This window comes from Leishmania major, chromosome 27 (assembly GCF_000002725.2).
Source record: "Leishmania major strain Friedlin complete genome, chromosome 27".
Lineage (NCBI taxonomy): Eukaryota > Euglenozoa > Kinetoplastea > Trypanosomatida > Trypanosomatidae > Leishmania > Leishmania major.
Window position 1 is genome coordinate 538,212 of NC_007268.2, and position 24,640 is coordinate 562,851.

The window sequence follows — 24,640 nt, forward strand, 5'->3', positions numbered from 1 at the left end:
GAAGAGAAGTAGAGGTGGTAGTGTGTCAGTATGCGTCGCTGCTTCAAGCTTCAGGCGCCCCCCGGAGTGCTGAGTATTTTGTCGGACTTGGCGCAGCCTCGCACCTCAACTTCCTATCAGGAGCTTTTGCGCAACTCACACCTCCCCGCTCAGCCGCTGCCCTTCCTCCCACCACCTCGATGGGCGGCGGAGCTGTCGCGGGTGCTTCACAGAACCTTCCCCGATGTGGTACAGCATCACCACACTCGTTTTTTGCAGGTGTTTGTGCACCCAAGTTTTACCACTGCCGCCGGCGTGTCTGGCACGATGCAACCGCTTGTCGCCGTTGGCGAGTCGCTCTTGGAGCGGATTGGCGGCCTGTGGATACTGGCAACGTTCGAGAGCACTCGACGTGAGGAGTACGCTTCCTTGCTTGCCTTGCTAACCAGCGACACGGCGCTGTGCCGAGTCCTGCGCGATCACTGGCGCTTGGAGCACATGGTGCTCACAGATGCCTCGGCTGACCTGTTTTCGCGCCAGCGCCTCAGCTCCACGAAAGGGCTCGTGTGCTGGCTTTCTTCGCACGGGAACGTGAATGGTGCACAGTCGCTTCCCGAACCATTTGGCGCCGGCTGTGTCAAAGCGATGGTTGCCGCAGTGCTTTTAGAGCACGGCAACGACGCAGCGGAGCACTTTGTGAAGTCCGAGGTGCTTCCCTACGTCTTGTAAGATCGACTAGGCGATGCTCCTGTCTTGGTTTTCTCACGCCAGTGGCGCACTAGTGCAAGCTGCAATAACTGCTATGGTTGCCGTCGGGTCATGCCTCCGGGCCTCTCCAGCCGTCCTGTTTCACTAAGAAGACGCATAAGAAAGAAAGCGGGCCGCTAGCACTGCTTTCCCCCTCCATGTGAGCTAGGACACCAAAGGTACCTCACGCAGCCTCACCCCTTGACAATGTCGCCTTCCTTTCGCTGAAGGGCTGTAACATGATTGGATGCAACCGACGAGGCGCTCGTGATAACCAAGCACCCTCTCGAGAACTTCCCCCTTGTCCACTGTTTGCAAACCCGCTGAGCACTGTCGAATGGGGCACATAGGCGTGCCTCCTTTTACTTCTTCAGAGGAAAAGGAACGTCTCAGTTGCTCTGCCTTCGACCGCCCTTGCCTTTTGCGTTTCTCCTTTCTTCCTCGCTTATCGGTTTAAGCGGTCCCCCTCCCCCATCTTCAGCCCTCGCCTCCCTACATAAACGAAAGCCGAGGGCGCAAGCCATCACAGCCTTGTCCCGTCACCGTGTGCTCGCTCGAGCGCCCTACCGCTCTGTTCGCGGTGAAACACACCATCGCCATGGTGGACTCCACGACCGGGGAGGCTGACCCTGCCTTGTCCTCCTCTCAGCCTATCCTTTTGGCGTACGAAGAGGAAGCGTCGCGGTGCAAACCGCCAGAGGAGTTACTTGCAGAACGACTGCAAGCACTTAAGAGGTATAAGTACCCCATTCCTGAAGATCCCGAGAGCGACGTCTCTGGCGCTAAGGCTTATCTGGCGGTGTGCGCGGAGCTCGCCAAGGCGACCGGCGTGAAGGGTGCAACAAGTTCCATCGCGAAAGATCTGGCCGCTGAGAGCGAGGTGCTAGACTTGTCGTACGCTGGGCTTGGTGCGAAGGGGTGCACAGCGCTGGCTGCCGCCCTTTGCGTCACCTCGGCAGTGCAATCACTGATTCTTGTCGGCAATTACATTACTCCGTCCGCGGCGCTGGAGGTGGTGCGCGCCATAAACGATGCACGCAACATCCAGTCTCTGAACCTGTCGAAGAATCAGATGGGCCGCGTGGAGGCGATGCGGAAGGGTGCACATCACCTGAACACCTTCTCCGGCGGCGCGGTGGTGAACGAGGCGCTTGCCCCTGGCAGCACATTGCGCTTTTTGTCCCTCTCAGATAACCATCTCGGTGACACCGACATCGCTGTCTTTGCGGACACCCTAGCTGAGAACATCACTCTGCAGGAGTTGGACTTGAGCTATAACCGCATCGGCTTTGTCGGGGCGACGGAACTGGCCAAGGTGCTGTCCCGAAATGGCGACCTGCGCGTGCTAAACATGGAATGGAACCCCCTGCGAGCCGCAGGTGCGCAGCTGCTCTTGTCTGAAGGGCTGCTGCAGAACAACACCATCAAGCAATGCAACCTGAGCTCTTGTGGGCTGGATGATAAGTGCGGGCAACTAGTTGCGCGCGTGATATCGGAAAATGCCATCGAGGAAGTGATTATAGCCAACAACCGTATCGGCCGCGTGGGTGCTGAGGCCATCGCCCGCACCCTGCCGTCCACGTCTGCGTTGACCACACTGATCATGGATGGTAACCCTATCGGTGACACTGGAAGTGCAGCTCTGCTGGATGTGGCTTTGAGCGGCAGCGTTTCCACGCTTCGGGTGATAAGTTTGCAACACTGTAGCTGCAATGACCCCGCCATTCTCCGACGCGGGCAGGAGGCCTCCGCTGCAACGCTCGCGATTCGCATTTCGGAGAGCGTGTAGCTGCCTTGCGCTTTCTCTGTTTGGTTTTGCATCTCCCGCGTCGACGATGTGCAGAGGCATGCCTGTGCGCACTGTGAGTGTGTACACGTCGGTGTGCCTGTGCGCGTGCCTTTTCTCACCCCTCGTGGGGTGCTTTCGTTTGCCATGTACATTACCGTGCCTCATAAACCTGACAGCTCAGCCCGCCTTCCCTCCACGGACAAGGTGCACGCAGGCACTGCGCTAAGAGGAAGGGGAGGCTGGGGGAGGGTATCCTCCCCCCTTCCCCGTTTTCCCTCGTGTCAAAGTTCTCTCTCACGGACACTCAAAGAGAGGTGAGAGTGGCGTCGACCCTACCGCCAACACCCACAACCACTCAGAGAGCGATGCTTGCACTTGATTGGTGTAGCGAGGAGAGAAAAGACATCATCTTTGCTCCTTGCCACACTGTACGCGACGCCTGTGAGGCCAGCGGCGCAGTGTCCGTGCGTTACCCCCCCCCCCCTCCCACTCTAGCACCCAGCCCTAAGTGAGAGGGGATCTGAGTATGCATACGTTCGCACATGCACGCATCTACACGGTTCCGTCTTTGTCTCTCGCCTTGTGTTTGTTTTTGTCCTTGTTCAGGAGATATCCACTGCACTTTCTCTTCCCTTCTCCAGTGTGCACCCTCCTCTGCTCCCAGGCGTTCTCTGTTCCTTCTGCTCACGTGGTAGGCGCTGTGTGTGCCTCTGCGTGTGCACATAACCCAGCTAGTTTCCAGCGCTACACTGCTGGAGTGCACAGGCGCACCCGTTTCCCTGACACCAAAAGACGCACAAAAGCAAGAAGGCGCCATCCTTGTTTACTCTTCTGGTGCAAGGGGAACAGTGAGCGTACCGCCGCTGCTTGGACACCCGGTGTACCCTCTAGCGGCCATCATGACTTCTTTACCTGTGCAGGTGCAGCGGTGTGAGGCGGCGCTGGCGAGCCCGGTGAATCGGTGTGGTGGCTAAGATGGAACTGACCCACTGCCATCTCATCCGATATTGGTGTTCTCGCGAAATAGACAACACAGGCGCTGCCAACGACGACACCTGTGTCACGACTAGGTGAGCGTATTCGCTGGTCACGGCTCCTCGTCGCTCGAGTGCTGCGGGGCAAGAGATGCGCTGCTGCTGCGCATCGACACGCAGTTCCTCGCTGACATGTGACTGAACAAAGATAACGGTGCCGTGCTTTTGATTGGCATACCGAGCTGCTACTTGGCCGTGTTTCAGGAATGATGTGCGATGACACACGCCACTCTCAATGCCGTTTCCGGCTTCCTGAGCACCATCTCCTCCCGCAGTGCACAGAGCCAGCGTACGCATCGACCGTGCCTTCCGTATGTCCTGGACGCGATGGAGCACCATTTCTCTGAGATGGATATCTTGTTTGGCGGGACTGTCACTCCCAGTGCGCTCACGGTGAACGACGAGGGCGGCAAGTTCGTTCCCCAACGCGGCAGTGTTCAGATCCTCGTCAACGCCTTCCACTATGCCCATTGCATGGAGACTTCTAAAGAAAGGGCCGAAGAAGCAAAAACAAAACGTTGCAGCGCAGCTCGGTGCTTCCAGCCCGCACCCAGTCTCGACGACTGGAGGAGCAGACCGTTCTCTGCCGTGACGTTGAAAAGTGGTGTCGTGACGCGCTTCTCAAGGTGTGCCGCACGCGTTTGAATGCGGTGCAGGCTGCCCTTCAGCAGGCAGACTTCAGCGCCTACGGACACTGTCTCCATTTGAATGAGCTGAGGCGGGGTGTAATACTGGAGTAGAGGAACTAGAGAGCTGCTCTCTCCTGCTACCTAGTGCAGCTGTGAAGACTTTTTCTAGTGTTCGCCGTGCATGTGTGTAGGCGGGAAAGGTGCTTGACAAGGCGCAGGTGGATCACGTTGGCACACCCACTCTCGCATCCTCCAACACGGCGTGTATGGCGTTGTCTCGCCGCCCCACGTTGAGCCTCTATGCACTTCTTTCCGCCACAGGTGCAGGGGACGGAGTAGAGATGAATGGCTTACAAGGAACGCTGAAAGGAACGATGGTCCTGTCCTCAAGGGGTACTCGCCGATGTCGACCATGTGCGCCAACTCGAGGGTGCAGGCGTCTCCTCTTTTACGGTAAGAAAGGCGACACAGATGCGCGTGTGTCCTGCACGAGTCTGCGCACCTCCTGTTCCTCATTCCGGTCACGCTCTTTGTTCTCTCCTTCCTCATTCTTTTTCGTTGTGGTTCCACGTCGACTTGTAGCGCCACATTCTTGTTTCCCTGTTTTAGTGTTCATCGCTCTGTCTGTCTCTGTCTCTTCCTCCCTCTCTCTCTCTCTCTTAGACTGCTATCGTGCGTGTATGCGTCAATGAAGACTCGCCATGGATGAAAAGACGGCACGCACACGAAAGAAAAAACGGCGAAAAACAAGCGAAAAACAACAGAACACTCACGCGCACATGTTCAATTCAAGAAAACTTGTGCGCAGCGGGGCACGGAGGCGGCCCGAAATGTATCGAAAAGGCCATTTGGCTGGAAGTCAGCTTTGTAGTGGTGCGCTCTGCGTAAGGACGCTCAGTGGGGTAAGCTGATCGTCCTCACCACGCTCGCTCACGGACAGCCACCCCGAGGCGGCTCGCCGCAAGCGTTATCGTGTGCTAGTCTCGCTCGATTTGTGTGCATGGCGTTTTTCGATCTATTCGTACGCTCGCCATGAAAGCGTTGCAGGTCTTATCTCCACCCGTTCTCTTTTCTTCCTTTTTCGTTTTCGATTCCTGCTTTCCCTCGTTGCGTTCCTTCGCCCATCACATGCACATGTGCACAACAACACGCGTCGGCACCCTCCTTGCGCATCACCACTTGCCGCCGTCACATCCCTGCTCGCTTGTGTCTCTCTGACCCACACCCACAGCCCACATCAAAGTCCCCACTCTTTTTCGTTTTCCTTCCTTTTTTCGTGTGTTCACACTGCCTTTGGGAAAAGGTAACACATCAGCAAAAAGGACACCCCTCCGACTCAACACTGCCGAAGAATTCAACCCCCCTCCCCCTTTTCCCTTTCCACACGCACGCACACACAAAGAGAGTCATCCACACTTGACACCTCACTAAGCTCTCCTGTTCTCCGTACCCGTGTTTTACTTCCCGTGGTGCGGCTACCTCTCCCCTCCCCCTCTCTCCGCCAAAGGAAGCCAACGGCAAAGACTACTGGACCACGACCGGCTCACTTACCGCCGTTGTTCACCTGTACCTTTTCTGTTTGCTCTGTCACCGTGGCACACGCCTACCTGCCTCATTTTGTCTTCTCTTTCTGGTGCACTCACGCCAGCGAGGTTAGTCGACGTACACAACACTGTTCTCCCTTGCGCCCGTCCCCTCTCTCGTCATAAATCTTCGTTTCTCTCTCTGACGGTCAGCCACTGTTGTAGAAACTCCGTGTACGTGAAGGCAAGTTTGGGATCGCCGCGCATCGTTCTCGTTTTTGAACGAGAAAAAATACTAGTCTCTCCTTTGCTTCTTCACATATCAACAACTTGTTGACACTTCTGACACACACCCCTGCACACGCCCCCTTTGGAAGAGCCGTGAAGGACTCACGATGTCGCAACAGAACGCTGTCGAGGCCCTGCTGGCGCGCCTGCAGATGGGGGACACGATTCCCGCCTTTCAGTCCATGGGAGTGGATCGTATCGTATCTCTGCGCAAGATGTCAGAGGAAGCCTTGAGCCAGGCCGTCCCGGACCCTGAGCAGCGCCAGGCGCTGATGGACGCTATTGAAAGCCGTGGTCACCTGCAATCGCGGCGCGCTGGCCCGCCAGCGGGCCAGCCGCACCCGCCTCGCAGTGCCGATGCTGACTTTGCCCGCGGCGGCAACGACGAGGGCCGCGGTGGTTATGCGCCGCGCGGTGACCGTGGTGGCCGCATTGCCCGCGGTGGGCGCGGTGGTGGTCGTGGTGCCGGTGCACCTAACGGCGACGACGCGGCTCGTGTGTGCCGCCACGTCTTCACGCCGGAGGGATGCAAGTATGGCGACAAGTGCCGCTATAGCCACGACGAGAATGACCGCCGCCGCGCGCAGGAGGTGCCGACGGGCAGCGGTATGGCGCAGCGCTCTCTGGAGCGCCCGCCACCGAATTTCAAGTTTTCGATTGAGGTCGAAATCCCGACAGAACGCATCAAGTACCTCCTGGGCTCTCAGGGCAACAACATGAAGTTCATTAATGAAACGTGCGGCACTTACAACGAGCGCTTCGACCACGTGGACGAGAAGGAGGAGACATTCACGATCCGCATACTCGGCGGTAGCGAGGAGGCAATCAACAAGGCTAAGGAAATGCTGCTGCTGTCTGCCGGAGTGAAGCGCGAGGAGGAGAAGAAGGACCGCTTCCAGTACGCCGTGAACGAGCTGGACGCGAACACGCATGCCGCTCGCCTGTTCGCGGCCTGCAACACCAAGAACAAGGATACCACACGTCACCTGTCCGACTCCATCATGCGCAACATCGTCTCCAGCTTCCACTTTGTTCGCCCGCAGGAGGTGCGTCACTTCTACATGTACACCTCGAGTAGCGACAAGGACAAGCTCGAGATGGTGAGCAAGATCGTGTCTCAGCTGAAGGGCGTGCAAGCGATTCTCTTCTGCGACCAGAAGCGTGTGGAGGAGATGTGCAAGGGTTCGCAGCGTATCGCGCGCCACTTCAACGGCGTGGAGCCGCAGTTTGTGTACCGCCAGCTGTCCAAGGAGGATCGCATGATGGCGCTGGAGAGGTTCAAGAAGGGTGTGGAGAACGAGAACGGCGTGCGCCAGCGGCTGCTGGTCACAAATGAGGATTACGCCAAGCTGGCTCGCAAGACCATCATTCCGTACGTGAATCTTGTCATCAACTTCTCCGTGCCGCGTGCTGAAGAGTACTACGTCCTGCAGTCGCAGGTCGCAGGCCGCCAGGGTACTATCGGTGCGTCATTCCTGTGTGTTAGCAACTACGAAGAGGCCCTTTTCCGCGAGCTGGAGAAGAATATCCAGTTTGAGCGCTTCGAGGACGAGGAACACTTCCGCACGACGGCGGTGGAGCTGTCGTACGACACGACTGCGCAGCCGTTGACCCCGGAGGACGCTGATCCGCCGGCGGACTGGCGCGAACACCTGAACGACAAGAAGCCGCGCCAGAACTTTGGCAAGCGTCGGTAGGCACGCGACAGGCAAACACACACATGCACGCACGCACGAGGGTGAAAGGAAAGAGAAAGGATCAGAGAAACGAAGGGGACTATCGCTGGCCCGGCAGCGACTTTCCTCGCGCTGTCCTTTATCTACATGCGTATTACTCCTGCTCTTGTTCTTGTGTGACTCTTCGTAATGGTGCGGTGCCTCTTCAAGTTACTCTCGAAACGCGTAAAAGCAACGGCATGACGGATATTTTTTTGTCTCCCTCGTCGTCATTTCTTTTCGTTTCACACCTCCTGTTATTTCTCATAAGGGAGCGTATGTGTGTGAGTCTCTGTATGTGTGCGCGTGTTTTTATGTGTGTATGGGGCTGCCCTGGTCACGTTCTGATGAGTGTGCGTCTTCTATGTCGAGGCTGTCTCAGGGGTGCAGAGGGTGGCGTGTGACACGGGCGAGGGGATGGGGGTGGCGTGGGATGGATGAATGAGTGGGCTGGAAAAGAGGCGGCACATCGAAGAGAGTGAGATGAAGAAAAGTGAATATGCGGAACTCTGCGTGATGGCAATGGTGCCTCCTTCAGTTTTTCCACCGTCTCTCCCCTTTCGTTCTTCTGGTCTCATCCCTAATCTCCCCGCTCTATCCTTGTAGCGCAGCAAGCCTTTCTGAGGCGTGACTCACAGGATAGAGCTAGGTGTTGCTAACCCTTTCCCGTTCCACCACCACCATAATCGCGTCTCTCTCCCATCGTCCCTCGTCGCCTGCTCCACCCTCCCCCCAGATGCACACCCGCATCCACACGCCAGGTCCCCGACCGCCCTCCCCTTCGTCTCCTTCCGTTTGTCGGTGTTCTTTCGTTCTGTTTCCTCGCTTGTCGTCTTGCTCTTCTTCTGCCTCTCACGTCTTTGGGTCTCCGGCGTCTCTCTGTCTTATGTTTTCTCCTCCCCCTCTCCTTTTCTTGGTTTACGTGGTGTGTGTCCGTGACCGTGTCTCCTTTGCTTTCTTGTCTGTCTGTCTGTTGGTTGGTCGGTGTGTGTGTGTGGGTGTGCGTGTTTGTTTTTAAACGGAGTGCCCACCTCTCTTTCTCTCTCTCTCTCTCTCTGTGTGTGCTGTTTTGCGTCTCTGTGTTTTTCTGCAATGCGGTACGTGGTGGGTGCCGAAAAGTATACGAAGGCCGGGCGGTGTGTTTCGGATGGTGGTGATGAAGCTTGTGAACGCCCACAGCTGAAAGAAAAGGAAAACACATGCACACACGAGGCAATGAGGCCAAGGTCGAAGGAATGACTAAGGAGAAAAGTTGGATATTAGTGGTGTTGATGCATTGGATGCGCTGTCTTTTTGTTTTAGCTTTTGTTTGTTTGTTTTTCTTCTGTCTCTTTATGTCAAAGACGACAAGGTGCTCGCGAATGGTGTGGTATAGACGAGGGTACGCTTACATGTGCGCGCGTGTGTGTAGGTGGTGTCTTCTATTATGCAGGAGTGCGTCTCGATGGGTGGGTAAGTATCTGGGTAGGTCTCATCGTTATAGTGAGAGGGTAGGTGATGGATGAGGCGTTCAAGAGCGGAGGTGATGGGGGTGGATGGAGGAGGTTAATGCAGGGAGGAGTGACCCATCCACAACAGTGAAGCACCAACAGAGAACACAGGGTAGGACGGCGGCGAGAGCTGAGGAACGAGGTTTACGATAGAGAGGCAGCTCAGTATTCCGTCATCACCATTTCACCACCACATCGTCGCCTAGGAGGGGTGACTATACTGCCGGCAGCAGAACAGTAGCACATGTACCATTCGTCGCAATCACGATATATATGTGCATCTGTGAGAGCGACGTGGCTGCCACGGGTGTTGGTGCTCGTCTCATTCTCTACTTGTGCATCGGTGTGGTGCTGGCCTCCCTCTTTTCCCCTCTCCGCATGCCTCCCTTCTTGCTCTTTTTCTGCCATCTACCATTCGTATGTGCGTGTGTGTAATCGCTTCACCTTGTCGGATGGCTCTGTTCGCCTCTTTTCGTGGTGGTTCATCGTCGTCTAGATCTTTTTAGTGCCCCACTCTCCCGTGTAAGTGCATCTGTTTGCTTCCTGGGCCGTGTGTAGGCTATTAGACGGACACGAGAGCAGCTGCACACCTGCATGGCGCCATAGCCTCCCTCATTCTCCTTCCTCGTTTTTCGCCATCTTGCGCTTCCATTATCGATTTCCACGCAAGTGTGCACCAAAAGATCCCCGCACACAGATGGCATGGCGCACATACGCACCACTCCCACTCCCACCCCACCCCACCCCCTCCATATTTGTTTGCGCTGCCTGCCACGACCCGTACGTGCACCAACACAAGCGCACACAGACACAAACACGTAACACCGAGAAACACGAGCTGAGTTGTTTTTCTTTCTATACTAATGAACTTGAAAGAAAAAAAGAGAATGACATCATTGGACAGTATTGCGTAACAGAGGATTGCAGCACCGCCCGCCCTCTCCCCCTCTCTTTAATCCCTTCTCCTTCGACGCTGCACTTCACACGCACGCGCGCAACCTTCCACACGAGTAATCGCAGTCGAGAAGCGTCAGTGTGGCCACGCGATGCCTAGCAGCGCTCACATGTGAGAGTTATGGCACTCATGTCGATTTCGTTTGCCACCTCTCTCCGCGTCCGTGGATGCTGCCCCGTAGGGCACTCGCTAAGTCTCCCAATGAGCGGTGAACAAGGAGGAGGGAGGAGTAGCACCGGTGGCGGACATGAGTTGCGCCATACGTGGGCCAGGGGAAAAAGGCGCACTTTGCGTTTGTGCCCGCACCCTTCCCCCGGCTTCTCATGGCATCTCTATCCCGCTTCTCGTTATTATTTCACTTGCCGCCCCCGCCCCCTCCCTCTTGCACTTTCCTCCAACATGAAACACACACACGCACACGCACACTCATACACATTTGCTGGCTTGTCGCTCTCTTTTTTTTTTGCTTTTTCTCGCTCTACACGTGCGCCGATATCTGGCTTTCCCTTACCCTTGCCCTCGTCCCTTCCCCACATATTCGCTTGTCGCGTTGACCTGGGCCTGTGAGTGAGTGCACGTCTGTGTCTACCTGTCCGCCTGTACGCGTGTGGATGCTGGCGCCAGTGCCCAACACCCCATTTAACGCGACCTGCAAGCTGACAAACACGCAAGAAAAGAGAAGCTCCTTACAGTAAAATACAAAAAAAAACTACCGTTTGGAACCCTCAGCATCTTTGCGTAATCATGTGCGCCGCTGCCGCTACCGTGAATGTGGAGCTGGCGCTGAAGGAGATTGTCAAGGCGACCATTGCCAAGACCTTCCCGCTCGTCCCGACCCAGGAGCCTCTCATCACCGTTGGCAAGGTGAGCGAGTATCAGTGCAACAATGCCATGGGGCTGGTGAAAGTGCTCTCTCAGCAGCAGCAGCCGATAAAGATGAGCCCGCAGATGGTCGGCGAGGAGCTCAAGAAGAACCTGGTGGACAATGATATCATCGACGAGTTCGAACCCACGTCCAAGGGTTTCATCAATGTCAGCATCCGCAAAGAATGGTTGGCTAGGATGGTGAAAGAGGTGCTGAAACAGGGCATCCGCCCACCCGTCGTGAAGAAGCAGCGCGTGCTCGTCGACTTTTCAGCGCCGAACATTGCCAAGGAAATGCATGTCGGACATCTCCGCTCCACCATCATCGGCGAGTCGATCAGCCGCCTGCTGGAGTTCTGCCAGCATGACGTTGCACGCATCAACCACATCGGTGACTGGGGTACGGCGTTTGGCATGCTCGTTCTGTACATCAAGCGCAATTTCCCCGACTACACCACGAACCCGCCGGACATCTCCGACCTCACCGCCTTCTACCGCGCGGCGAAGAAGTGCTTCGACGAGGACCAGGAGTTCAAGGAGAAGGCCCGCCTCGAGGTGGTGAAGCTGCAGGCGCTGGAGGAGGATTCTATCCAAGCGTGGAAGTACATCTGCGACGTGTCACGCGAGGAGTTCAGCAAGGTCTACACCCGCCTCGGCGCCACCATCGAGGAGCGGGGCGAGAGCTTCTACAACCCGCTTATTCCCAAGGTGCTCGGTCTGCTGGAGGAGGCAGGACAGATCGAGGTGAGTGACGGCGCAAAGCTCATCGTCAGCAAGGAGGAGCGCAAACTGTGTAGCCTCGATGCGCGTGACATGACAAAGCTGGCGAGCCAGCACCTCGCGCTCGTCTCGCGCGATGGCCCGTCGTACCACCCGAACCTGATTGCCGCCATGAAGAAGGCTGGCATCCTGACCGGGGCTGAGGGTGAGGAGTCGGTGGCGCTGTCGAAGAAGGAGGTGAAGCCGTGGAAAAAGTTCGATATCCGCGTGGACCTGGACAAGCTGATGGCCCAGCTCGCACCCCTGTACAAGAAGCAGCTCGATCCTCTCTTCCTGGAGGTGTTCGAGGCTGCGGGGATTGTCAAGGGCGACAGCATCCTTGTCCCCCGTTTCTCCTTCCCGCTGATGGTGGTGAAGAGTGATGGGGGCTACACCTACGACACGACAGATGTCACGGCCACGTACCACCGCTTCGTCATCGAGAAGATGAACCGAGTCATCTACTGCACTGATTTGGGCCAGTACGAGCACTTCCGCATGTGTCTACAGACGGCGAAGGACATGGGCTGGATGGAACACGCTACATGGGACCACGCCGGCTTTGGCCTTGTGACGGGTGCGGATGGCAAGAAGATAAAGACGCGCTCGGGTGAGACGGTGAAGCTGAAAGACCTCATGGACGAGGCGGTGGAGCGGTCCCTTGCGATCCTGAAGGAGCGTGAGGCGGGCGAGCGCAGCCAAGGCCATTCGGAGGAAGTGATGCAGAAGCTGTCGAACATTATCGGCATTGGCGCCATCAAGTACTTCGATCTCAAGCAGACGCGCACTGGTGACTACGCCTTCAGCTACGACAAGATGTTGGACATGTCTGGAAACACGGCCGTGTTCCTTCTCTATCAGTACGCCCGCATTTGCTCTATCCAGCGCAAGGCCGGCATAGCGGATGAGGAGCTGTTCAAGATCACCGACATCTCTCTCGAGACCCCGCAGGAGAAGAGTCTCGCGCTGTGCGCGCTGCGCTTCCAGACGGTGATTCTCAAGACCGTCGAGGACCTCTTCCCGCACCACCTGGCGGACTTCGCGTACGAGCTCATGACAAACTTCTCCAACTTTTTCCAAAACTGCCGCGTCTTGGATGACCCGCTGCAGAACAGCCGCCTGTGCCTAGTTGAGCTCACCCGCATCACCCTCAAGAAGACATTGGAGCTGCTGAACATCGAGACGGCCGAGCGCATTTAGCGGATGCCTGGTCCTGCATGTGGGCGCTCTAGTCCCATCCCAGGCGTCAGGCTAGTGAGTGCAAGCGAGAACAAGGAGAGGAGGCGTGCCAAGCACGGAGCCTCCAAAGGCTCACGAGAGCCTCACGTTTTTTTTGTTGGTTCCTCGGCGCCCGCCCCGCCCCTCATCCACCCCCCCCCTTTTTCGTCTCAATCGCCTCTCGTGTGTTTGTGCTCTCTTAGTTTGCTCGTGCTCCGTGTTGCTCTCCAGGTACACTCCTGGTGGGTCTTCTTCCCTTCGCGCCGTCGCTGATGCACAAGAGGAACCGGCAGCCACCAGTGAGGTGGTTCAGCGGCCCCCACCTTTTTGACTGAAGGCAAATCTATGCGCGTATGCGCACGCATGTGTGTGTGTGTGTCGCTCATCTCATGGCTTGCGCTTGCAGGGCTACTCTCCTCTTCTTTTTGTATTTTTGCGAAGCGCACGGTGTAGCTCGCTTCCGGCTGACAACTACGCTCTCTGCCAACTTCGCCGGCAACTGTTTCGCGGTGTGTCAACGTGTCACGAGGCAACGAGTCCTCTGCGCTTCTCTTTTGCCTCGCTCTCTCCCTCTCACTCTCCCACCAACACCACCCCGTTGTGAGTCCCGCAAGTGGGTTGATCTCTTTTCTGCCTCCTGTGTCTCCTTTTTGTGGCTTTGTGTATTATCCTTCGCTCGTGTGCCGCTACTGATAGCGCACAGATACGTTAGCGGGGGGTGTGCGTGTGTGTCCGCGCGCGTAAGTGTTCATTAATGCGCTAATTGAACGACAAAAACTTTCAGACATTCACTCGAGTCTCACCTTCTCTGCATCGGTGCGCGACTTTGTGGACGCTATGAGGCTGCTCAAAAAAGGAAGTGTTCCCCTGTTTAAGAGAGCGAGACGTCACATAACAGTGCGAACCAGTGAGCCTAAGTGTGTGTGTGTGGGGGGGGGGTGCGTCTGCCTCTCTTTGGTATCCTTTTTTTTTGTTGAGGGAGAGTTCGTCTGCGGCACTCCTGGCTTAGTATGGGAAGGCGCGCAGACGAGAACAGCGTCACATCTCCTACCCCCGGGTGAGGGTTTCTATATCTCCCTCTCACATGCGCGGGTGCTGCAGCCTCTGTCGGTCTGTCTTGATCTTCCCGTTCTTCCCGCACTCTCCGCCTACGCCTTTTGGAATCATCTCCATCGAAGCAGCACAGCAGTATCCAACACAGACTCTCAAGCAGAAAATCGAGAGATTGAGAGTGCGCTAGTCTACCCTTTCCCTCATATCCATGCGGTACCGCTGACCCTATCACGCTGTGCAGGCACACGACTAACGCACCCGTCAGCCGGAGGTGAGCACGATGCAGACGTGGTATCGCCCCCACCCGTACGGTATTTACCCACGCGGCAACGCCGTCAAGCGCTCTGACATATTCGACCGACTCGGCACCCTTTCCCTCTTCACCGCCGCAACCATGGATGGCGACAAGGAGCACACGGAGCAGCCTTACCTGGAACTAGTTCAGTGCTTTCTCGCCTTTCTCGAGGTGCCCGATCTGTGCCGACTGTCGCGCAGCTGTACGGGCTGGTATGTACTAGTGCATTGCACAGATGCCTTCAAGGCAGCGTACACAGCCTTGTCGCCGTCGTACCTGCGGTTCCGTGGCAGCTGGAAGGAAACGGCAGTGCGAGGCTACGTGGCAGTCCATGGCGGCACGCCAAACGCGGTCTCTGCCGCTTCCATCACGAACAGCACCCCCTCCAAGAAGAGGTCGAAGGTGGAGAGCAAGCGTATGCGGGCCGCTGCAGCGCCTGCTGGTGAGACACCTGCCGCGTTTGCACGCCACACGCCGGTGTGCGTGTGCCGCCGCTTCTTCTGTGACCAGCTCTTCCAGGCATGGATGTGCACCATTTTACCACCCTACTACCACCTGCGCCCCGTCGCTGAGGAGCCGGAGGAGGCGTCGCCGTCGCTTTCGTCTTCCGCAGCGGGAACGGAGAAGAGTGCGGGGCAGAACTCTGGGTCTAAGAGTCGAAAGAGTCAGCAAGATGGGGCATGGGTCGCGGCTGCGTCGACCTCCTCGACCGCCGAGCTGGTGGATTCGGTGGACGCGCCTCAGCGCCGTAGCCCGCGGTATGTGTCGAAGTTTCGCCCTGTCGAGCGGTGCAGCCGTATTTCCGTTGCTGAGTTCCACGACCGCTTTGAAAAGCCAAACGTGCCAGTGGTGATCACGGACGTGGCGACGGAGTGGCCACTTTTCACGATCCTCCAAGGCCGATTCGCCAACCTAGCGGACAAGAAGAACTCCCTTGTGCGTAGCGGCTGCCCTGTGACGTCACCGTTGCGCTGCGAGCACACAAGCATGGATCTGGAAGACTATGTGCACTACGCAACGGGGCAGAACGACGAGCGGCCGATATACATGTTCGACGCCGAGTTTGGGAGTGTGCTAGATGCAGAGAAGCTGTACACAACGCCACCCTACTTCGCCCGAGATGACTTCTTCTCAACGCTTGGCGACTGCCGACCCAAGTTTCGCTGGATCGTCGCGGGTCCGCAGCGTAGTGGCAGCAGCTTCCACGTGGACCCCAACTACACCAATGCGTGGAACGCGAACATGACGGGCCGCAAACGGTGGCTGCTATTCCCGCCCGGGGCGACACCGCCCGGGGTGGTGCCGAGCGCTGACATGGCTGAGGTGGCCACCCCGGTGTCGCTGACGGAGTGGCTCTTGAACTACTACGACGCAAGCCTGCAGGAGCTGCAGCACTGCGGGTACGAGTGCATCTGCGAGCCTGGAGACATCATGTTTGTGCCATGCGGGTGGTGGCACTTCATCATCAACCTCGAAGATTCCATCGCCATTACGCAGAACTACGTCTCGCGGTGCAACTTGCCAAAGGTGATCAAATTTTTGCGCGCCATGAAGGGGTCCATCAGCGGCATTGACGAGGATGCCGACACGGCGACGGAAGAATCTACAGCAAGGCGGCAGCGCGGCTTTGCGAAAGAGTTTGAGGCCGCCATGCAGGCGGCGCACCCGGCTCTGATGCAGGACGTGGCGCGGCAACTTGAGGAGGAGCATCAGGCACGGGAGAAACGCCGGCTTGGCCGCTTGACGCTGCTGGACCCGTCCTCAGGGGGCTTCACCTTTAGCTTCTAGGCCACACAGGGCCGCAAAGTTTGGCGCGAGAGTGGGTGAGTGGGTACCAGGTAGCTCCCAAGCCCGTGTCTGTACAATAGCGGTGAGAGTGTGGAGGCGGCATCATCACCGGCGCCGACTGCCACGCTCCCGTCCCCTCACTGGTGCCCCACAGAGGCACAATCATCCATCAATACAACAGCAGTGCCCCGCCCCCTTTTCCCCAGCATGCACACCCACAGCGAGCAAGCAAGAGAGAATCATGCCATCGAGTCCTGCGGGTGGGGGACACTCGCAAGCGCATGAACCCCTCCTTTGGTGAAGGGGTCGAATGGCATACCAATGCACCTCGCCACGCTGTGTGCGTCTCCTTTTACCCTGTGGCAGCTCTTGCCTAACGCCGTATAATCAGTATAACGGCCGCTGCGTATTCGTTCGTAGCTAGCGGAACCAACTCCCCAGCAGGCCGTACATGTATGTGTGCGCATGTGCCATGCATGGGGTGTGCGGCTATTCATGGAGAGTCGGGCTAAACATCTACACGAAAAGTCGTGCGCATCAGCTCCGACCGACGCAGAAAAAAAAACGCAAATATAAAAGAAAGGCCGATGCAAGCGACACAGAGGGGGAGCAACGAGGCCGAGGAAGCATGCGAAAAGGATTGCCTGGAGAGGAGGAGAGAGCGGCGGCGAGGATGCCACCCAGCGGGTACCCACACAGGGTGCATAAGGGCAACTCATCAAAGGTGACCGTATGCTGCATCCTGTTGAGGCGGTGATGGCAGCGGTGGGATGCTTGCAGTGCGGAGGCCATGTCATGCCGCCACACCCTATTTCCCTCCCTTGGAGGTACCTGTGCCAGCGTCTTCACGGAAGCCCTTCGACGCGCACACTCCCTTTGCCTCTGTTTCGTCGCGTGCCTTCGCCCACACAATTTGGACAATGCTATACCACTTCATCGTTGCCCCCCCCCCCCACACACACATACACCTCCCCTTCTCCCATTGTCTACCTTCTTCTTCCCTTACAGTACAACGGTATTGGACGGAAGGGCACCGTCGAGTGTGAAGCGGTGTGCATCACGCTTCGAGCCCTCTGTAATTGGAGAATCGTACTGACACTCACGTGCGTATCTGGCAGCTGCAGCGCTGCTTCAAACAGGCCGCAGTTGCTCACCTACAGTCCGCACTCTTGCTCACGCTGCGGTTTATCATGGGCATCCTAACAAACTGGTACGAAAGCCTCGCACAGGAGAAGCGGCTGGAGCTGCTCGTGACGCTGGGCATGTATGATGAGCGTGTGTACGAGGTGGTGGAGCGGTATCACCTGGCACCTGACATTCTGCAGACGCTGCCGTCCCCCCTCACTGCCCATTTCTTGGCACGAGGCATGTGCTACGACGCCATTAACGAGGAGGTGGTTCGCAACTTTGTGCGCATTTGCATGATGCTGTCGCGCTACCGTACCGTCGAGGAGGCGTCGACGCTAGCGGAGCTCATCGGCAGCTGCGGGCTGCCAGAGCAGTATCGCATGCAGATGTTCAACTTTAGTGAGACGTATCGGCACATGATACTCTCACAATCCTACTTCCCTCAGCGAGCGGTGCTGCGCCTGCTGTCGTACATCTTCTGTGACGATGTTCTCTCCGATGCGGTGGCGCAGCTGCAGTACAAGTCCGACATATTAAACCATGTAAACAAGGTGTTCGTAACCACACCGGACTTTGTGTCGTGGCGCTTCTCCGTCCGATGCATGTCCCTTGCCGGCGGCTTTAACGAAGACCGCTCAGACGTCGAGTACACGGAGCTCCTCACGCGGGCTGTGTCGCAGGCGCTGCCCGAGTTTTTCAGCTACCTCCTGGTCGCCTTCTGCTACGCCCGCTTTCGCTTCTACCCGCATCGGGTGCGCGGTATCACCCCGCGGTGGCTGGTGCGGCAGCGTGCCTGCTTCTCTGCCCTTTACTGCGCTCTTCTTGGTGTTTACTGCAACGCCATCTTAGAGTACCGAGTGCACGAGCACCGTGTCCTGTACGAGCTGCGCAAGAGTCGAGAGATGCGACGACGCCGCGGTGCTGAGCGCCGCGGCCTCCCGTACGAAAACAACCCATACTTTGACAACCTTGAAGGCGTGACGCGGCGCGTGTACATGATGCAGCTGTCTGCCTACACCTTCACTGGTCTTGGTCTCGCTGTCTCCATGCTCCCCTTGACCTCCGTGAAGTTCCCCAAGTTCATGGGCGACGTCGCATGGCGCCATCCCTTCGTGCCGCGCCTCTTTCCAGCTCTGCTTGGCATGCACGCCGCCTCGCGCTGCCTCATCCCATTTGTTGTCGCACCGTTCACTGCCGTGAGCCTTGCCATGCACGGCAACTGGGGGACCACCCTGTACGACCGCTACGTGGAGCTCCGTATGCGACTTTGGCACCGGAAGGTGGACGTAGCCTTTGACACATCGACTGAGATGGATGAGGTGGATATCACCGGCGCCGACACGACACGGAAGAGCGCATCTTGAGCAGCTACGGGAAACATCGTTGCCCTTTTGCGAGCGTCGCCATGAGCCGTTTGCGATCGACTACGGGCGTCTGTGTTTGCAGTGGCCCGCAGACGTTTTCGCTCCCCCCCCCGACACACACTCTCTTCTCCCGACAGACAGGCAGCTTCGTCAGCTCAAGAGGCGGCGCTCACTTTTAATGGCGTGATTTCGGAGTCAAGCGCTGTTACTTTCTTTTTTTGTTGTTTGTCGCAGAGATTTCGAGGGTGTGGCGGTTCTGCTACCCCTCACTTCACTTGGCTATTGGTGCGAATTGCGGTCAACCTTTTCAATGACGCCGCTCAGCATCCTGTGCATCCTTCACAGAAGCATAAAGATACACATACACTGCTGCTGCGGTGACGACGTTGCAGCATCGTTAGTCGAAAACCTGTGATGCACGTGACGCGAGGTGAACACTCGACGGGAAAGGAGAGCGAAACAATCGACTCATCCCACGGCTGGCACTCGCGTCGCTTGCTCCATCATCGTCTCCTGTCCCCGGCTCTCCTTCGCCTTTTTTTTACCCCTCTCGCTCTTTTATTTCGTCGCCCCCTTCCCCGCCATCAAATCTGCAACTCGTGCTTCAGAATAAGACATCTGTCGCGCGCGCGCACGCACACACACACACCAGCAGCAAGTCATCAGAGTGCGCTTCACCACTCCCACCCGCCCTCTTGCCCCTCGTCCTCCCTCTTTGGAGGGCCACGTACACATTCATCTACATGTGTCAGCTGTCTCTTGCTGGAAGGCCGAGCACAGCCCTTGCGTCGACCTCATTTCTCTCACGCTGGCCAAAAAAAGCGAGAGTAGTGGTGCACTGACACACGTGCCCTCTCTTGCGCGATTTGGACAGCGCGCGCTCGTGTCTTCAGCGCATCAAAGCCGAGTTCGTCATTCACTGCCTCGCTGTCGGCACTATCTACACCGGAACGCTCACACCTTTCCCCTCTCTTGATACGGACCGCTGACTTGTTCCTTTTCTCGTCCTTGTGCACGTCTTTCACTCATTCGGCCGATATTCTCTCTGTTCCGGTGCTGGAGTGTCTCTTCTCGCCTCAGAACGTCCCCCCTCGCTGACAGCCGCCATCGCCAAAGGCCGCCCTCCCTCATTGTCCGTCATTCTCATAACGCATGCAAGTTGGCACACGGTGGGCGAGTGCGAGTACGTTTTGTTTTTTTTCGTGTCTCCCACTTTCCTCGCTCCCCGTCACGTGCGCGTCTGCCTGTCTTGCTTGTTTTGTGCTCATGCGGTTAGCACGTTGTCTTCTCACGATCTCTGTCGTCTACACAGATATATGCATCCTCCTCTTGATCGCCTCGCTTGTGGGGTGATGATGGGAAGGGAAAGGCTGGGGGGGGGGTCCGCTTTCACGCAATCACAGCGGGCGACTCTCACACACAAAACGAAACATCTCGCGTGAGTTGTCGAAGGTGCCCTTTTTCTCTGCTGCTCCCACTTACTCCTCGTACCTGCGCCCTCCTTTTCCGTTTTTCCCTTTTTTTTGGTGGTTCTCTCTGAGCTGGTGCAGCCGTGCATGTAGGCGAGCGCTGTCACTTACTCTCCTCTCCCCACCTCGTCTTCTCTCTGGTGTGGTCGTGGAGATGGACGACAGGGACCAGTACTGCTGCTGTTGCTGCTCGTGTTTATATTTTTCACTTTCTCGAGCTTCGCAGTGTATACATGCATATGCATGCACATATGTTGCGCTGTCAGCCTGGGCGGTGTATTTCCCGACGGTAGTGACGAGGAGAAGTTATGGAAAGCAAACACGAACGGTGGTGGCCTTCGAACGCCTCATCAACAGAATCGTGGACGCCGCGTGCTAGTCTTTGACGCCACTTCTACTTCTGCCCCCTTCGATACCTGAAAGGCTCGCTTTCCCATCTATGTTGATTTCTCGTGGACCCCCCGCTCATCACGTCCGCTTCCGCCACGTCGTGAGAAGAACTACCAAGCCATAAGGCAAAGACAAACCCCCAAACGTCCGGAGGCGCTCCCCGCCGGGCATCCACGTGGACGTGCGCGCACCGCTGTCGCCCGTCCCCCCCCCCTCCCCCTCTGGGTGGCCGGGTGAAGGGCACCCCATCACTACATGTCTCTCCTGTGGGGAGGGGTGTACGTGTCTGTGCATGTGCGCTTGCCCCCTTCCGCCCTTCTATCGCTGCAGTCCTTCCCTCCCTCCTTGCCCGCCGAGAAACTGCAAACACGAACCCACACCATTCGCTACTGTCCAGTCTGTGTGTGGGTGTGTCTGTGCTCTTGCGTACTGTCTGTGGTGCGCGTTAACGTTCCCACGCACGCATGTAGCCACCCATTTTTGTACCCGTCCTCTCCCTCGCGCCCCGTGACACAAACGGATTGCGCTGAGCTTTGCGCGTGCACGCGTGGCAGCTGCCTTTTTTTTTTGTCTGTTGGGCTCCTCTCTCCTTGCCCTTCACCTTTCCCCGCAAAGCGACACGGGAGTTGTGGCGTAGCCTCACGCGTCTGCAGTGCGTGATCATTACCGCGCCCGCATACGCAGACGAAGACACACCGAGCATCTTCTGTGCTGACCGAGGTTCCGGACAACCTTCTTCTTTCCTTTGGAGGGAGCTCTCTGAGTCAAACACCAGTGCACGCGCGCCTCGCTCGCATCCCTTTTCCACGATGGTTTCCGAATCGCATTTCGATGTCCGTGTAAAGGGATGCGCGGCGGCAGCATATAAGATCAACGAAGCACGCGTTTGTGTGACGGGCGCGAAAAGGGTGCTCATGAAAACTGACGATCATCTAAGTCAGATACACAGGATGTGCCGTGCGCTTGGCATTCGTCCAGGGGCACCGGCTCCACTCATTCAACCGGCGCTGACCCTTCAGTGTCCAAGGCTGCACACCCCTATGGTGGTTCACGAAAAGCCTGCGGCGAAGATTGCCCTTCCAATGCTGCTGAGCGACTCCTCTGGCGACGTGTCTTATCTTGCAGGGCAAGATAGCGTCGGCACGCTGCGCATGACTCCACCGGGCTCTCCGAGAACCCCCGCCCTCACCTCCGTGTCTAACATGCGCCACCATGCGCACTTGGCGACAAGCGAACTTCCGGTTAGCGTCTTAGTGGCAAGCGCTCTGAGCTTTGTGGCGGCGTGGCGCACGGAAGACAGCGCGTGCACGGCGCAAAAGGATCTCATTCACTGCTGTTTGAAGGCGCGGTGTGACTTGGAGCTAGAGGAAGCAGGCGGCCGCCACCGGCTGAACCAGCTGCTGCTGACCGTGTCGGAGCAGATGCATCGATTTGTGGTGATGGGCGAGTACAGCAAGTTTGTTGTCTTCTGCGTCGATCAGGAGCCTGTGTGGCGCCAGGCAGCTCGCCAGCTTCAAAAGGAGAACGAGGCGCGACTCCACACGACGGAGAACATCTACTCCCGTTTCCTCATGGAGGAAATCGCTGTTTCGGACAAGATGCGCATGTTTCAGGAGGCCTCCGACTTTGTTGTGTCGCAGGGCCATGCGGCGCGGGAGCAGCGGCGGCGGGCCCAGATACTCGCGGCAAGGCGCCGCTGCGACCGCCAGTCGGCACCCCAGGAGACGCCTATGCCGTTTGCGCCTCAATCGCACCTGCACCCCCATCAACACAAGAACGAGAGCAATGCTGCTGCTTTGGCAGGCGGCTGGACGCCGCCGCAGCGGCAGAGGCCTCGCGATGACTCCACGGATAGGCGATCTGGGAGCAGCAAAGAGCGATCCTCGAAAAATGCGAAGTCGCACTCTACCACGGAGGTGGACCGGTACAGGCAGCGCTGGCGAAAGATAATCTGGTTCCTTAGCAACGGTGAGCGAGGGAAGCCGGCACCGCACTGAAGCGCTCCACCCGCTGCGTCTTCGAAAGGCGGTGCGAAGCGCTGGCCGAAAAAGAAGGCTCGGCACGCGCCGCTGCCACCCGCCGCCCGCAGCGGCAAGGAGGCTGTAACTACATGAGGGTAATCGAGGGAGTGAGTCGAGGCGCATCTGAAGTCGTCCTGCACTGGCAAAGGCAACGTCAGAAGCGGTGCTTGCAGCGATGCGGCCGCTTCGCTGAGGCCAACCGAAGATGGCAAGAAGAAAGCGAGCCACTCTGCTGCCGCCCTAAATGCGGCCGCTCCAGGCCGCGACACGGATGAGGAGGGGCGAAGGCAGCGCGACCGCGAGCGAGTGAGGCCCGCGTGAACGGTCACGCGCACCATCACCGCTATGAAGATGCCCAGATGCACTGGCGACAAGGGAGCATGGACTCGATGCGACTGCTCGCCGTCATTGTTTGCTGCTGGTCGAATCCCCGTTCCTGCTTCTGTCTCATCAGCTACGGCATACTCATGTAGGCGCACATTCAACGCTGATCACCTACACCCTTTCAGTCGCCCACGAGCCCCGCGTCTTTAACTATGACTGACCCTGGTAAAGGACATGCAGACAGTGCCTCCACCGACTGCTTAGACGTGCGCCGTGTTCGACTCTCCCGCCGCGAGCACGTGCAAGAAGCATGCACTTTTTCTCCGTCTTGCTTATTTTTCTCGTATTCTTTTGATGGTTACACGTCGCCGATTCGGTGTGACGGACGCCACCCGCGGGTTTACCAGAAGACTTGCAGACGCCTCCGTGCTCGACTGGCATGCCGTTCATCTATGGGTACGCTCGCTGGCTTGCGCAGTGCATTCCTTCACGGACACTGCTACACGTACATGTTTTTCTGTGTGCGCGGCTGTCTTGTATGCGTGGTCGCGAGAGACACCCTCACGCTTCACACATGAAACTCGAAGAGGCGGATGTGTGAACTATATCCGAAAGAGCGCAGAGAGAACTCCACCCCCTTCCCTCCTCTCCCTCATATCCCTCACTGCTGTTTATTTATGTGCGACTTGCGCATCTCCTCTTTCGTCGTATTTGGTGGTGCCGGGTGGCCACGCTGGCCTTTTCTTTTATTGCTTGATCTCCCCCACCTCTCCCCCCTCCCCACCATTGGGAGACTTCATTTGTGCGCTGGGATGTTGCCGGTATTATCCACGAGTAATGCATGTGACTTCTTTTTTATAGCTGTTGCTGTGCTTCTCCTTGCCTGTCCCTTGCCGTCTTTGACAGCCTCTCTCACTCGTTTCGGCGTAGAAGCAGGGATCAGCCCCCTCCTCCCCCTTGTGTGCGCGTGTGTCTGTGTGCCCTCTCTCTATTTTTTATCTTTGGTGGCGGTGGTGGTGGGGGGCTCGAGTCGCATGCAATTTGCGCACACGCATCTCGCTTTGCGCACGAGGCAGTTCTTTTGCGAGGGATGCTCGTGTGTCCTTCTGGACTAATTCGTCCGTGTCGGGCGCTCCGACGAGGGAGGGGGTCGTCGTCTCGTCTCGTCTTCCTCTTCCCTCCCTCCTCCCTTTTCTCTGCTTCATATCCCCCCCCCCCTCCCCTTTGTGTCTTTTTTTTTTCACCCCTTCTGAGCCGGAGCGTATTTTTGCCCGGCTTCTCCATTTTTTGTTTTCGTTTTGCTGCAGCTGCACACACACGCACACGTTTTGATTATGGGTGCGCATGTGCGTTATCCTTTTTCGCGTGTTTGCTCGTGCGCACCTGTGCGCTCTACTTACATGGAGGCAGGCGTGTGCGGGTGGGGTGGGTAGGATGTGTGGGGCAAGAGCACTCCCCACACGCACGTTTGTGTCTCTCTATCATCTGTTTGTATACGCCGATGTATCATTGTTATTCTGATTTTCATTCTATGTGTGTGTGTACCAGGAAGATGACTGCCAAAGAAAGTTGAAAAGAAACAAAGGAAAGGCCTGAAAAAAAAGTGCTACATGTGCACCCACTACGGCACACATACCCCCCCCCCACCACCACCACCACCTACACGAGCACGCACACAAAGAGGCACACACAGTAGATTCAAGTAAGCGTTGGGGGCGGGGGGGGCAGCGTCCATAGAGACCCCTCCCTCTCTCATTGCCTTGCTTCTTGTTGAATTTCCGTGTTGTTGTTGCTTGTCTACCTCCTGCCATCTCTCGC

At 57.2% G+C, this 24,640-nt stretch overlaps 8 protein-coding genes across 8 annotated transcripts; all 8 read left to right on the forward strand.

The window, feature by feature from the left end:
- Positions 1–30: 30 nt before the first annotated feature.
- On the forward strand, positions 31–708 carry LMJF_27_1280 (conserved hypothetical protein; the record flags this gene model as incomplete). Its single annotated transcript, XM_003721889.1, has 1 exon — positions 31–708. One exon carries the CDS (start codon positions 31–33, stop codon positions 706–708), a length of 678 nt encoding a protein of 225 aa, XP_003721937.1.
- Positions 709–1,324: 616 nt separating this feature from the next.
- On the forward strand, positions 1,325–2,515 carry LMJF_27_1290 (conserved hypothetical protein; the record flags this gene model as incomplete). The annotated part of the gene is made up of 1 exon (XM_003721890.1): positions 1,325–2,515. The coding sequence occupies one exon, from the start codon at positions 1,325–1,327 to the stop codon at positions 2,513–2,515; it is 1,191 nt and encodes a 396-aa protein (XP_003721938.1).
- A 1,250-nt stretch (positions 2,516–3,765) lies between these two features.
- LMJF_27_1295 (conserved hypothetical protein) lies at positions 3,766–4,194 on the forward strand (the record flags this gene model as incomplete). Its single annotated transcript, XM_003721891.1, has 1 exon — positions 3,766–4,194. One exon carries the CDS (start codon positions 3,766–3,768, stop codon positions 4,192–4,194), a length of 429 nt encoding a protein of 142 aa, XP_003721939.1.
- Positions 4,195–6,096: 1,902 nt separating this feature from the next.
- LMJF_27_1300 (conserved hypothetical protein) lies at positions 6,097–7,686 on the forward strand (the record flags this gene model as incomplete). Its single annotated transcript, XM_003721892.1, has 1 exon — positions 6,097–7,686. One exon carries the CDS (start codon positions 6,097–6,099, stop codon positions 7,684–7,686), a length of 1,590 nt encoding a protein of 529 aa, XP_003721940.1.
- Positions 7,687–10,893: 3,207 nt separating this feature from the next.
- LMJF_27_1310 (putative arginyl-tRNA synthetase) lies at positions 10,894–12,972 on the forward strand (the record flags this gene model as incomplete). The annotated part of the gene is made up of 1 exon (XM_003721893.1): positions 10,894–12,972. The coding sequence occupies one exon, from the start codon at positions 10,894–10,896 to the stop codon at positions 12,970–12,972; it is 2,079 nt and encodes a 692-aa protein (XP_003721941.1).
- A 1,351-nt stretch (positions 12,973–14,323) lies between these two features.
- LMJF_27_1320 (conserved hypothetical protein) lies at positions 14,324–16,126 on the forward strand (the record flags this gene model as incomplete). Its single annotated transcript, XM_003721894.1, has 1 exon — positions 14,324–16,126. The coding sequence occupies one exon, from the start codon at positions 14,324–14,326 to the stop codon at positions 16,124–16,126; it is 1,803 nt and encodes a 600-aa protein (XP_003721942.1).
- Positions 16,127–17,316: 1,190 nt separating this feature from the next.
- LMJF_27_1330 (conserved hypothetical protein) lies at positions 17,317–18,618 on the forward strand (the record flags this gene model as incomplete). Its single annotated transcript, XM_003721895.1, has 1 exon — positions 17,317–18,618. One exon carries the CDS (start codon positions 17,317–17,319, stop codon positions 18,616–18,618), a length of 1,302 nt encoding a protein of 433 aa, XP_003721943.1.
- A 2,773-nt stretch (positions 18,619–21,391) lies between these two features.
- Positions 21,392–22,474, forward strand: LMJF_27_1340 (hypothetical protein; the record flags this gene model as incomplete). Its single annotated transcript, XM_003721896.1, has 1 exon — positions 21,392–22,474. The coding sequence occupies one exon, from the start codon at positions 21,392–21,394 to the stop codon at positions 22,472–22,474; it is 1,083 nt and encodes a 360-aa protein (XP_003721944.1).
- Between the last annotated feature and the right edge of the window lie 2,166 nt (positions 22,475–24,640).